General features: G+C 34.9%; 1 protein-coding gene across 1 annotated transcript; it reads left to right on the top strand.

Moving 5' to 3' along the window:
- Nucleotides 1–1,158: 1,158 nt before the first annotated feature.
- Nucleotides 1,159–13,845, top strand: valopa (vertebrate ancient long opsin a). Its single transcript, XM_088916496.1, has 5 exons — nt 1,159–1,522; nt 3,368–3,578; nt 6,270–6,387; nt 7,502–7,741; nt 13,609–13,845. The coding sequence occupies exons 1-5, from the start codon at nt 1,159–1,161 to the stop codon at nt 13,843–13,845; spliced, it is 1,170 nt and encodes a 389-aa protein (XP_088772622.1).
- Nucleotides 13,846–14,520: the final 675 nt, after the last annotated feature.

Here is a 14,520-nt window from a genome sequence, read left to right as displayed (position 1 = left end):
TTGGTGTAGAGAGGAATAAACATTGCGAGTTGTCGCTGGGGTATTTAAAACCAGAAACAGAAACAAAATCGATTATTAAAACCCACCTTTCGCAAAGAGCATTGTGTTTTGCTTAAAGTTCAGTAAGTTCAACATTGTAAAAGTGCTTTTATACTTATTGTAGATAAACGACATACATTCATACTTCTTCGTAAAACTTTATATAGCGATTTGGTGGTTAGGAAGCTTTACTGTTTTACATCCCTTAAACTACAGTAAATATGTGACCGTAAAGGCAGTTTATTAATTTGAAGTCTTAAATTATATTTCTAAAACAAATTTCAAACCTTATCTGATAATACAACCACAACAGTCCCATACAGGGGTGTTCTTATTTATATTTTATTCCCTTTATGCCTGTCATTTTCCAGTTTCAACAGACCATTGTGTCTTCATTTGCTTTATCCCAGTTTATAATCCAGATTTTGAGAGCATTACGCCATATTTAAAAGGCTATTCGTTTCCTTTAGCTCACAGACGATTTCTCAAGGTTCTTGTGCGTTAGTCTTCTATGCGCTCTGTGGGCAGGAGTATTTATTCCTTGAACAGTTGCGGGACTGGCCGGCGATAGCTTATATAAAGGAACATCGAGAGCACATGTACTATAGCTATATAGGGCTACTTACTGTGCAGAACTGGTACTTGCAGGAAACGGACAACTGCTTACACCTTAACGTTTCTGCGACTTTCATTTCACGTTTTATTTCATTGGATCATTTTCCTAGGTGTTTTTTTGACGTTGAACCGTTTTTTTTTTATTACAGAGGATTACGGTCCGGATCCCTAACCTAGCAGGTGTAAACTGTAAATCACTTTAGAAAGGGCATGAAGAACTTGATAAACGTTGATTAAAAATTTCATCCTGTACTGTATAACTGTAGAATTTTTAAATCTAATTGAACAAACCGGTCTTAATACTTTGAAGACATATTGTGTAATATTCTTATAGATTGTAGAATTAATACCGATGTCTACAGGAATTGGGACATTTTCTTTTACTGATGCAATTCTTCATTTTTCACTACCTGTCACAAGGTAATTGAAGTTGACTCTACCTGTGAACTTTCTTCGGAAGAAAAGTAACTTTTCTAAAATTCCTTGCCTCCCACGCCCCATGAAATGGATTCGTTTCGAGTTTCTGTCAACGGTGTAGTGTACACAGAAGCTGCAGAAATATTGAAGCCCGGAGATCCTTTCTCCGGTCCGATTGAAAACATCGCTCCCTGGAACTTCAAATTTCTGGCTGCGTTAATGTTCATTGTAACGTCTTTGTCCCTGTCTGAAAACTTTACAGTGATGCTTGTTACCTTTAGGTTCAAGCAGCTGAGACAACCTCTGAATTATATTATTGTTAATCTCTCTGTAGCGGATTTTTTGGTATCGCTAATCGGCGGGACGATAAGTTTTCTAACTAATGCTAAAGGTTACTTTTTCATGGGACCATGGGCTTGTGTTCTTGAAGGATTCGCAGTTACATTTTTTGGTAAGTTTCAGATTTCTAAGTAGGTAATGGATGCAGTACACGATAGTGTATCGAGGTATTAATGTTCTATTTTTACCAGAAAGAATTAAACGGCAGGTGTCAGTGTCGTTTCTTAGTAGTCGTTTGTAGGATATATCTCACAGAAAGTTACATGATCTAATACTTCTTAGATTATCACAATGTTAAGGATTAGGATTTTATCCCAGATATCATTCGTCTTAATTTACAATATCGTAGAATTGCATTGGAACACAGATGGATAATGTTGTGATTGAATGGAAATGGTTAGAAGTTTAACTTACTGTATAAAGGAGAAAGTATTATTGAAATGATGATGACTATAGTCAAATGGTATAACAATCCGTCATTTATTTTGTTCAGAAGTGTTTTAGCAATTGCTAAGTAGACAAGTAAGTCTTTTAGGTAATGTAAAACAGTATTACAATTATTTGTAGCCCTATGTATTTGGTGTTTTTTTTTAATAACAGTTATGTGAACTATTATTGAATCAACCACAAGCTTTATCATAAGTGCATGAAAATGATTTATCAGAAAGCAAACCTGTAAATTAAATTGTGTTAGGAAAGATTTGTTTAAAATTCCATAACGCCTATGAACAGAAGATATAAGCCCATTATTATATACAGTAAAAGTATGAATTAAAGGACTGCAATGTGAAGTAATGCTTTGTTATCAACTAGAAATACAAAAGAGAACCCTGAAATTATGTCAGACTGCCTTCATGAGGGCAGTGTAAATTGATTTTCCTTTTAACACCACTTTTGACAGCGCTTTTTCAACTAGTTTGGTGTTTCAGGCCTCACTCATTCATTACATTAGCAGCACAGATATTTTTCACACTGCCTCTGAGTGCATTTCCATGCAGTGTGGTAAGAGATTGTCTGATTCAGGGACCTGGGTGTGGCGTAATGCTTATCACCCATTCCTGGTAATGCCTATCACCCATTCCTGTCACCTCTTGTTGAAATTGGTTGCCCAGATGGACAAGGTGTTGTTAGCCTGAACGTGATTAAAAGATAATGTTTAGGGGTTTCCAAGGGTGTTAAATGAATCTCCCTTATGACAGGGACTCCCTATTTCAGGAACCATTCAAAGATGGTTCCCCCCACGACACCATATTGGATAAAGCACTTTTAAAGCACAAAATGGTTGTATTACCAAGCATGTCTTGGGGACCTTAATTTAATTTTCCACTTTCCACCATTCTTGTTTCTCTTTTTTTTGCTTCTTCCAGTTCTGCCTTTCTTGTAATTCTGCTCTTTATTTTCTTCTCTTCTTCTCTTTAATATTGGACTAATAATTGTGATTGGAATGTCACCATCTTGTTCTCAGTATAGAGTTTTTATCACTCGATTCACTATATATGTACCGTATGATTTATATAGTATGTATTATTGGAGAGCTGTTTTATTAGCTTCATTGATAGAGTTACATACAATATTGACAGCTACAGCATTAGAACAGTCTTGAAATGATTTGGTAATGTGATGCTTTGAATTACCTCTTAAAATAAACTACTGGCATGTTAAAATTCATAATAGAAAGCTTTGATATACACAGAAATAACATAAAACTTGTGACAATACAGCTAGTGAGGCTGTAAATGTGCAAAAGTTTCAAAATAAACAAAGATATTTATGAGGAATATAATATCTTGCTGTGAAAACAAAGGTCTTATCACCTCTGTTGCCTGGGCAAAAATGTGTTATAAAAATAACTGTACTTTGAAAAGAGAACATTTTGTCTTTTACTAAAAAAATCATTAATCCACAGAACTCATCCATAATGCTCACACCATAGGCAATTTGTTTTCTGTTTTGGCAGGAATCGTTGCTCTATGGTCATTGGCTGTTCTGGCCTTTGAGCGCTTTTTTGTGATCTGCCGTCCTCTGGGGAATATCCGGTTACGGGGGAAGCATGCTGCTTTAGGACTTGTGTTTGTTTGGACCTTCTCTTTCATCTGGACCATCCCACCAGCACTGGGATGGAGCAGCTACACTGTCAGCAAAATTGGTACCACTTGTGAGCCAAACTGGTAAGATCTATCTAGATCACCTTGAAACATCAGTGTTATAACCTGGATAGATGAGAACAGTACATGTTTTGTTTTTAATGGGAAAACCATAGTTCACGAAATCTGTAAAAGTGTAGTTGTAATGTAGCTCTCAGCCCTTATGCCATTGCAGTGTGGCATGTCAATAGATGAGGATCCCTAATATTCATCATTCTGGCTGTGAAGGAATATAGTCTGTGCAAACAGAGCTAAAGGTATGTTTTCAAACTTGACTAAAATGGAGATACATTTTGTTTTACATAGTTTTCTACATACTAACCATGCAGTTCAGTAAAGGAACCCTACACGGGAATGGCTGTTTATTAAAGGTTTAACATATATTTTTTTCACCCATTGAATTACCTCTGCAGAAATGTTAGAAATTACAAAAATGTTGATGACTGCTATGTTCAATGTTTAATCTACATATAAACCCCGTGTTTAATTAACAGACAATACCTGTCTAGTCTAGAAGTGTACTCTAGACAAAAGGCATGAGAATGTATTGTATTACCAGCTATGAAATGTGTAATCACCCAATTTGAGATAAAAAAAACATGTAGTAATTTTTCTAAAATAGAAAGAGGTCTATTTTATTTTAAATTGCTTAAAAATATATGGAAGTGTTCTTTCCCATTGTGTCCCTGCACCTATCCTTAATTTTGTTCAGTGGCTGTGTTATTCACACCAGGGTTTCATTTTTGCTTTTCAGTGACCCCCTGGAAAGGGAACACGAAATGGGTGAATTCTGTCCCAATTTTAATATCTAGGGAACAGGAAGGGGGCTATTCACATTTGAGGCAGTTTTAAATTGAGATATTTTCAATAGTTTCAGGCTTTTAAGCAGCAGGGTTTTAGTGTTCTGTTCTACCAGCTATTACAAATTCATAGTTTGCATTGTGATTAAGTGATTTAAATAATTTTCTGTCTGTGGGTGTTTTTTTAATTCCACTGAATGCCATTCATTTACATGAATGCATGTTTGTGGATATGTGTATTGCTTTGCAGGTTCCTATATAATTATATGATACACAAGGTGAACAAATCCCCTATTTATGAAAGTAATGAGGGGAAGGCGGCAAGCAGAATGGAAGCAGGTGGAAAGCAGGAAGAACTGCTGACATTGCTACTCCAAACTGTTGATGAGCTGGCAGCAGGACCTGCAGATAGCAACACAGAAGTCACATGACTTCATTAAGGGACTTTTCAAGTAGAGACATGAGACAGTACAACTGAAAGACTCTGTTTAAGGGACCAGAATAAGGGAGGCTTTTTCCCCATGCTGCCAATTTAATGGACTCTGGAAAGAACTGTAAAATAAGCAAAGAGAAAAAAATATTTCTAACAGAAAGGACTTAGAAAGGGATTAATTTACAGTATGGCATCCTGATAGCTGGTTTAGCAATTGGAAGCATGTGGTGTTCATTTTTAAAGATGTGCAGATAATATTTCAAAGTAAATTAAATAAGTGAAGCAGGAAAGATTGTTGTTACCTTACAGTAGGTTTGAAGCTTTACATACATAAAGCTTTACATTGTAAAGATTGAATGGCAACATTGTTCACAGTACTGGAGACAACTGAAATTGATAGATTACCCAATCAGAGAATGGGGCTATTGAGCCTGCATCATAAGGTTTAAGAAAACATTGCTCCATGTTGCATGACTGAGTACTTGGTGTCAGGCTGTTGTACCTAAACAACTAAAATGTTGAAGCTACATAGAGACCACTGACAACATTCCAAAGTGAAATGGTTGCTACTGTCATGATCTCCAGCTATTTTTCATTAATAATGAACTCAGGTGAACATTTGAAATAAAATGATGTTTTTCAGCTGATATTCACTCCATATTGCTCACATTATGCTGAAGAGGAATTTAAGACACCAGAACTCAGCCAAAAGAAGTGGTGTTTTTTCTGCAGATGAGAAATGTACAGTAAAACATGATTCCTGTTGACAGTGGTTTTGCTGTGCTTCTTTGTACATACTGCAGTTTAATAATTTTTACTGGCTAGGAAATTTCCTTGCTTGTAACAAAGCCATGTGAATTTGAGAAAGTAAATCAAAACAGGTCTGAGTATGTAATATTACATTTCTATTTCAGTCAGGAGGTGCCCCCTCATCTTTAAGCTGAACACTATATTGTTTTTCATTATATAGCAAATTTAATTCCTTAATATTGTTTAAGTTGTTTTTCCTCCTACTTCACAGTATCTATTGTCTCTTTTCATTTTTACTTGGTCTTAAACTTGTATTGCTTGGAATGCCACCACATTTTACTTGTTTATATACATACTCACACATTAAATATATATAATAACCATTTTGTTAAACTAAATAAATTTATTGGCAAGACAATATAGCTGAATGTAGTTCGTCAGAACTGCAGGAGTTTCACAGCCTGCATCTTACAATTAGTTATAATTCTAGGACCTGCTTGGACAGAAGCATGATTTTTAAATATTTACTTCATAAAGTTTATTTGATTTATTATTATAATGCACTTCATGAAGTTCATGTCTGAACATAATGCAAAGACATTAGGAATTGTCTACAAATTTTGTTTATACAAATATTATCAAATTACAGACTAAATTGCAGCTATTTTCATAACAGTGCAGTTATATCACTATTAAAATGGAAGTAATTATTTTTTTCTTTCTTTTTTGCAGGTATTCAGGGGATTACTATGACCATACATACATCATCACTTTCTTCACAACCTGTTTCATACTACCGTTAGGTGTAATAATTGTGTCATATGGAAAGCTTATGAGAAAGCTGAGGAAGGCAAGTTTGGCAGGTCTATTCATGCAGTTTCTTATAATGTGGGTTCCATGCTAATATTGTAAAACCTCTACCTATTATTTCCTGAAATTAACATTCCCACACAGACACACAACTCAAATGGAGATCAATGACTTTGAAACTGCGAGTTCAGAACAGACTTTGATCAATGCCGCACACATAAAACCCCAAAATAGGATAGGAAATAATGTGGCAACCATGAGAACCCCTTTAGCAGGGAAGAGCTTACAATAAGTAGCAAACAAGAACAATGGAATAAATAAATACTCTTTTATTCACTATTTGCAGTAGGTCTTCTGGCGTGAGAAAACATTTTTCCCAAACCCCCGGAAACAAAATATAAAAAAACAAAACAGTAACAGCAGTAGGAAACAAAATTGCAACACGTTTACCTGGTTACAAAAAAGGTAACAAAGGTTCTTATAATATAAACCATTAAAAACAAATTTGAAACACAGCACTTCCTTGATCACTCCTTATTCTGATAATACTCAATGCTGTTAGTTTACTGACCTTTAAGGTAAAGATCACTACTCACGTTTATAGGAATCACGGGGAAAATGTTTGAACAGATTTGTCTTCTCATTTTCTTTAATTAATAACAATCTTAGTTATCTCTTGTTAAATATTTAATGAAATTAAGCACAAATGCAATCAATTAGGTAAATATTTGAAAAAAAAAACAGATTGAATCTGCACTCTGCAGAACCACACATTCCCTATTCCGATAGGAAACAAGAATGTGAACAACCTAATTTCCTTTTTTTCTCTCTTATAAACTTCAAACAGGTTTGAAAGAAAACTAACACTGCGTTTTTGGAAGGCTTTTAAACATTCTTTGTTCTTTTTTAATACATTATTTTTTTCATAGAGCCATAATTTACATATACTGTATATTCATAATATGTAAGAATAAAAACACCCTGGAAGAAGAAATGCAAAGTGAGAAAATAATGTAGCAACCATGGGAACTCTTTGAGCTGTTACCTCAATTTTGTTACTATTTCCTTTGTTTTTACTAAACTATACCACCTACCTATCTTTGGGTAATTTTAATCAAAACACTTATTTAATTTTGGTTGTTGTTGTTTTGTAGGTATCTGATACTCAAGGTAGGCTGGGAAATACCAGGAAACCAGAAAGACAAGTCACACGCATGGTCATTGTCATGATCCTGGCATTCCTGATCTGCTGGACCCCTTACGCAGCCTTTTCAATTGTTGTGACCATCTGCCCCACAATCCACCTGGATCCACGTCTAGCAGCAGTGCCAGCCTTTTTCTCCAAAACTGCTACGGTTTACAACCCCGTCATATATGTGTTTATGAATAAACAGGTACTATTTAAAAGTATTTTATTATGAATGAGCTTTTTCTGATTTCTCTGCATATTTGCTAATTGGCTGATAAATGTAATGGTCTGTAGATTAAATTTTAAAAGTCCTAGTCTAATGTGGAACAGAAAGCAATGATGCTCCAAAGTCAATATCAGTTAGATCTTCCCAGTATAATGCTTGTAATTTGCCTACAGCTACTGATATTTTTAACTGACTCCATATCCTCAGGGATAGTGATAAGATAAGATCACTTTATTGGCCATATACAATTTCTTGTATTAGAAATTAGTATTTTTTTACATACCCCAACTTGCTCTCCATGAGACACACAGACAGGGAGGGAAGCTTGGGGTCAGAGCACAGGGTCAGCCATTTATACAGCGCCCCTGGAGTAGTTAAGGGCCTTGCTCAGGGGCCCAACAGAGTAGGATTCCTCTGCCGACCGTGGGATATGAACTGGCAACCTTCCAACCACAGGTGTAGATCCTTAGCAACAGAGCCACTGCACCCTCCAGATAGAGGAAAAGAGTAGACATTCTTGAGTCACAACTGAACCAAAGGATTCGTAACTAGCACAAAGACCACATTGTTTCTAAACTCATTGTGTCCTGTGTATATAAATAAGGAAGAGATGGATGGGTGACCAGGGAGGATACTGTTGTCTGTAGCCTCGGTAGCCAATGTGTGTGTAAGGTATTGAAAGGTAGTCGGAATAATAGTACTGAACAGAACTGCAGATGTCCCTCATCCTGTTGGATTTTTGTGAATGTCTGCAGACCTTTGTGAATGTATTCCACATATATATTCAGCAGTCTTCTCAATACCATACAATTTTGGGAATATAAGATGTGCCTATAAAGGTTAGATGGTTTATTTAGAGACTTAACCTGTATCCATAATAGATCAAGAATAATTACAATCTTTAAATTATTATTGAGGTGATTGATTATGCATCACCTCTCACCCTTGGGGCAAATATTGACTCTTTAACTTCACAGCTTTGTCCAGATCTCTACATATTAGAGTAGGTAACTAAGAGGCCACTACCATGCATGCATTTGTAAGTTAGTTACTTTCAACATAGCAAAGAAAAAGACATTCTTAAAATCAATAGGTGTGTTAACCCCTATATAGAGAGAGGCATAAAAAATATGATTGATTTGAATACGAATTTATTGCATTTTTAATGCTTTTCTGTAATGTTTAATTCCAATTATTGGAAAAACAAATTAAAACTAAAAGAATGGGAATGTTTCCTAAAAATAGATTCATAGAATAGTGGTGATGAGAATCAACTTTTTGGCAGCTTGTTAATATAAATAAAAAGTATTGCAACAAATTGCGACAATAGTATTGCACTATTGTGACAAATAATCCATATACCGTACTAATACACCTGGGTGTTGGAATCCATTGTGAGACCATTAATAATACTTCGAAAAGTCGACTTCTGAAAAAATGTTTTAGTTTGGTTAGGTTTAGAAATTTTATCTGGCTGGACTGTGAAACATATGACATTGCATAATTATGCTTAGTGAAGGCAGTTGTGTGGCTTTTATGTTATAGAAGAAGCTATTAAGGATGATATTACTGCCCTTGGCATGATTTATAATTTGATTTCTATCACTGAATGAATTGGTTGGAGTGCACTGTTAAAAGTAGTAGAATGTAGAAAGAAATTATCAGGAAAGACCACCACTTCTCTCATTCTTTGAAATAAATTCTACAGGATTGTTTCTCCATATCTACTAGAAATATTGCTGCCTCTCAAGGCCAGTCCCCCTAGGATCAAGTAGAACACCTCCGGCACTCTTACAGCAGGTGTATATGCCAGTAGAATGCTAATGCTTTCAGAGTTGTACTGTATGTGGCCTGTGCCGTTTGAAAATCATTATGAGCATAAAACCTCCATGGAGCTCACTGTGTGGCAATAAACTTTATTTTTTATCACAATTCTTCCAAAATGTATATCATGTAGGTGCATTAATAGAGTAAATTCTCTCCTAACATAAGCTGATCGAAACCCATTAACACCTTAATAAAAATATATTCAGTTATAAACGATGGGGATAATTACTAGTCTGTATTGCTTTTTTGCTACTGGTGAAGCATGAAACTGCTGACATTGCATGAAAGGAAAATTTGTACTTTTTGTCTTTGACCTCTAAGCTGATGTGCTTTGGCAACAGAGGTTTTAGTGTGTCTACATTTGGGGTAGAGGCAGTAGGGAACCTTTAAAAATGTGTTCTGCAGTGTGCCTTGAAGTAATCTTGAACGTACTCAAGAAAATAGAAAATTGGCTAACCTGGCTCATTCTGTGTGACCTTTTCTTGTTTAATTAAGGTTATGGCTTTTTTATTTTTAAATCTGTATCTCTAAGTACTCTGACTGACCTTTTTCTGGGCCATTTGGTGGTGTCCAGATTACATGTGTAATTACTGTCTTCTGCAGTGTAGCTCCATTCTCTCTCATTAAAAATGAGACCCAGGGTGTATATGCCATTTTCCTTTGTTCCAACACTTGCTGGTGCTGTCTTGCAGTTTTGTAAATGATCAGTAGCACATATAGACTATGGATGAAAGTTAATCTGTAACATGTTCTTAACATGTAATATTGTGTTCACTAAATATTCTGCAAATACTATGAAAAGGCCTATATTCTAACAAAAGGGTTCTGCACAAAAACAAATTCACATGTAATGGCCAATTTACATTTTAGAAAATGGTAATTTCCATAGGAGTGACTTTTTCTTTATGATGTAATGACAGTAATGGTATTCCTGTAAACCCTGAGGTCTCTAAAGCACTAGCACACTGGACCTTTTTTCATAGGAAAACTGATGTACCTCATAAGAGGCATGTTTTTAAGAAGCACGTACCTTATCACATAGGCATTGCTGCAGGCAACAGCAGACCTGGCTAATTTGTCTATTCAAACAGCCATATTGCTTTTAAGACACTAGCTGGTGAGTAGAAAGGAGTATAATTCAGCCTGAAAAAAGATAGGAAATCAGAGTCAGATGATTTATTTCATGGCCTGTGAAAAAAACAAAACACTGAAAAAGTGGTTTCATATTTCCATGGGTGTCTGCAGAATAGCAATTTTTACTAGAGGTTCACAAAGAGCTCTAACTGTAATTGCCACTGGAGATGGACCAACTTGTTTTTTGGGTACTATCTAATATTTTGGAAGGAAAACACATATTATCTGTATTTTCCTCATACATTTTTAATTACCTGTTTCTTACATCAAAATATATATGCAACAAGTTATAATCCATTATCAATTCCAATGAACACTTTATTTGCCATGCCAGTTTATCCTTGTGAAAGAAGATTGCCTTAAAGCTCTTTGGACTTTATAGAAAAAAACATTCTGTTTAGCATGTGTAGAATTTATTTCCCTCCTTTCAACTTAAATGTCTTTTCTTATCTTTTCTTTAAAATAGTCATAAATCTAAATTGGCATACTAATGTAAATTCTCCAGGCAAACGTGCAAAAGGACTGCTATCAATTTTAAGGTGAAAAACTGATCCTTTAGACAAAAATGTTGTATTAGATTGCAACACAACCAGGCACTCTTCATTAATTCAATATAACCTTGTATCACATATCTGCCTGTCTGAGCTTCTACCTCTCACATAATGGGGGCTGACTGCAGAATATTATTATAGCATGTGCAAGTGTAGAACAATTATTTCCTTGGCTTTTTATCATAATATTTAGAAGGATTAAAAACTATATAAAGCTGAATGCAAGGCAAGGACACTACATCAGTGTCAGGTTGCCTTGCAGTACAAAGAGAATACTAGTAGGACAATAGAATTTTGTTTTGTTCAAAGGAGAAGCTCTAAAATGCTCAGTGCTGTGCATGGGAATCTCAGACAACCACTGCATAACAACTACCCTCTAAACAGATTTAAAATAAATCAGGGACATAAGGCTACTTGACATGCTTCAATAGAAAGCATCAGTCACAAAAGAACCAAAGAATTCATAACTAGTATAAAGACCACTTTATTTCTGTAATTTTATGTAACACTGGTAGATATGCTACACTTCCATTTCAACATTCGTTAAGTTAATTGATGTCTTAGTGCAACACCGTACTTGTGTGCTTGATCTGCAAAGCATTTAGTATTACATCATTACACGTTTTCTTAAAAATCCGGTAGAATGAAATGAAATTGGCACCCCTGATAGGAATAACCCAGAAAGCCAGAAAGTCCAGAAAACTCTGGAAAACAAGAAACTGATTGTTTAACACAACAGTGTGTGCAGGCTCTCATGTAGTTGAAAAGCTGAGTACTTTGTTAACATTTCAGTGCAGGGATGGTAATTTTATTTCGGAAACAAATTTCTGATAAAATGAAGAATAATTTTCCGATGAAGTACAGCACTGTTTCTGTTGTTCTTGGGACTGTAGGTCAGGACAGTTTGTGTGGATTGAGTATTGTAGTATTGATACAGTAAGTTAAATATAGAATTTATATATTTCAAAGAAATCAGAATTTTAATAAGATATCAAAGACAAGTATATCATACAGAATATTTTATATATATATTTATATTTTGCACAAGGCATATTATCCACTTCACAGCAAATCAGGGAATGTGATATCAATATGGTACAGTAAATATTTGGTATCATACATTATTAGCTACTGTATCATAGTAGAGAGTACAATAAAGAACAGTTCATAATCAAGAAAAAAAGTTAATTTGCTTTTGCTTTACTTGCTTTTCAAGTAAATGGCTTGGTACTTACCAAATTTAACTTTATATGGTAGTGGAGCATCTTTGTTCAGTAATCTAAAATATTACTTCTCATATCTCTTATCTGATTCTGAAGAATTGGATTTCATAGAAAAAAATCGATGAAAGGAATGCAACATTTTTTTCTGGATCTTATTCTGGAACTCATGGCAGGCTCAATTGACCAGTACAGTACACTGGGAATTGATTAATTGTTAATGAGATTAAATTTAAAGTTTTGCAAGCTTTTTAGATTAATATGCTTGACTAAGCAAATATGCATGGATTTTAGATAATTATTTAATTAAAATATTTATATGTCTATGTAGTTTTTCTTGTATTTTGTTATGTTCAAAATGTCACCTAAAGACAAATAAGATTCACCACAGGCTATAGGTTGGTGTTCGCTTATCAGTTTAGACAAAACTGGGCTAATACTCTATTACTTCCTAGTGTTTTCTAATACCGAATAACTTAAAATGTAATAAAGGAAAAGAAAAAATCAACAACAACCTAGATAGGGAAATGCAAAAAAAGAGCAATTGATAGGGAAGAAACACTTTGTTTAATTGGGATATAGATCAGGATTAAATTATAAAGCACAAAAGTACTACAAGTATTACAGTGGCAGATAATGGATTTTTTATAAGTTTCTAAAGCAATAGACCACAAATAATGAACTATTGTTAATTTATCTTACATTATATTATAAATCTTATAATTTATCTTCCAAGATAATTTGTTATTTGTAACCATTTTAACAGTTGCGCATGTTATTAAAGCAATCCAAGTTAAGTACATAGCTCAAAGTTCAATGTATTTACTCGCAGTACTAGGATTCAAACCCACAACCTTCCAGGTGTTAGGCCAGAGCATATCCACTGTCCCACACTTCTCTGTTCATATTTCTTCTCCTGCAACAGAATGACAGTGAGAAGCAAGGACTGCAAGTCCAGGTGACAACTATAGATCCCAGAACACAAAAGAAGAGAATTAATTCACAACGTGCAATTTGAAACTATTACTATTCACAAATGACATATTTTCTTATGAGATAAAAAGTACTGTTTGATTCCTATATGTTATCGTGTACTTTTCGATTTTCTCTCCAGTTTAGGAAGTGTTTAATTCAGCTGTTTAACTGTAATGGGTCAGCAACGGATATGAACCTTAACCAGACTACTGACAGGGGGCCGATGACTGCTGAAAGCAATGAAGGGGAGATGTCTGCCATTGCTGCTCGCATCACAATTTCGAACCACATCACTGAAAGAGCTGAAGAGGAGCAAAGCCAGCAAAGTTCCTTTGCTCAGCTTCCCATCCCTGAAAACAAAGTCTGTCCCATGTAAAAGAGCTGCTGTCCGGCCTGCTTCTTTTAGCCCTTTGTTAACCAAGACGATGTTTTTCCACAGTGGTCAAATTTGAAATTGCTGACTGTTTATTAATGACATGAAGTAGAAAAGAGATTATTACAATGTTTTATTCAAATAATCCGGTGGGTGATTTCAGGGAATGGAAGTGATGTATATGTATATAATATTATAATAAAAGATCAGGTTTTTTTAAATGAAAGACTATAAGTAAATGGCAATAAACACATGCAGCAAAAGAAACTGAACATTCTACCTTCCAGCTTTCCATATGAAGGAACTATTTTGTCAAGTAACGCTTTTGTCTCACGTTCCAGCTTTACTTTACTGCAGTTAAGTTCAGTGATCCCAAATATGACCAAAGCTGAATGTGCATTCATTTTCTTTTGTGATTGGTCTTGTGTCTTGGAAAACAAAGTACTTAAACAGTAGGACCCACACACTGCACAAAAATGAGGTCTTAGCTGAAAGTAAGGCCTTTCCATTTGTAAATTATAAACACAAGTTTAAGTACAAACAAATTCTGTAGGTATTCAAACTTATACATTTGTTCTTGTGAAACTCTATCATCTACAAAAGAAAGGAGGTGGTTCTGCAAATGAACCTTTAACTTGTGTTTTGTTATTATTGTAAACGATTTCCTTACCATCTGCA

This window comes from Atractosteus spatula, chromosome 5, assembly GCF_055471065.1.
Source record: "Atractosteus spatula isolate fAtrSpa1 chromosome 5, fAtrSpa1.hap1, whole genome shotgun sequence".
Taxonomy (NCBI): Eukaryota; Metazoa; Chordata; class Actinopteri; order Semionotiformes; family Lepisosteidae; genus Atractosteus; species Atractosteus spatula.
This window is presented reverse-complemented; position numbering and strand designations above follow the sequence as displayed.

Excerpts from the sequence above, each read along its gene's own strand:
- valopa (XM_088916496.1), top strand. The coding sequence starts at position 1,159 with ATGGATTCGTTTCGAGTTTCTGTCAACGGTGTAGTGTACACAGAAGCT. Across the intron at positions 6,388-7,501 it reads TTATGAGAAAGCTGAGGAAG|GTATCTGATACTCAAGGTAG; the intron begins GCAAGTTTGGCA and ends GTTGTTTTGTAG. Across the intron at positions 7,742-13,608 it reads ATGTGTTTATGAATAAACAG|TTTAGGAAGTGTTTAATTCA; the intron begins GTACTATTTAAA and ends TTTTCTCTCCAG.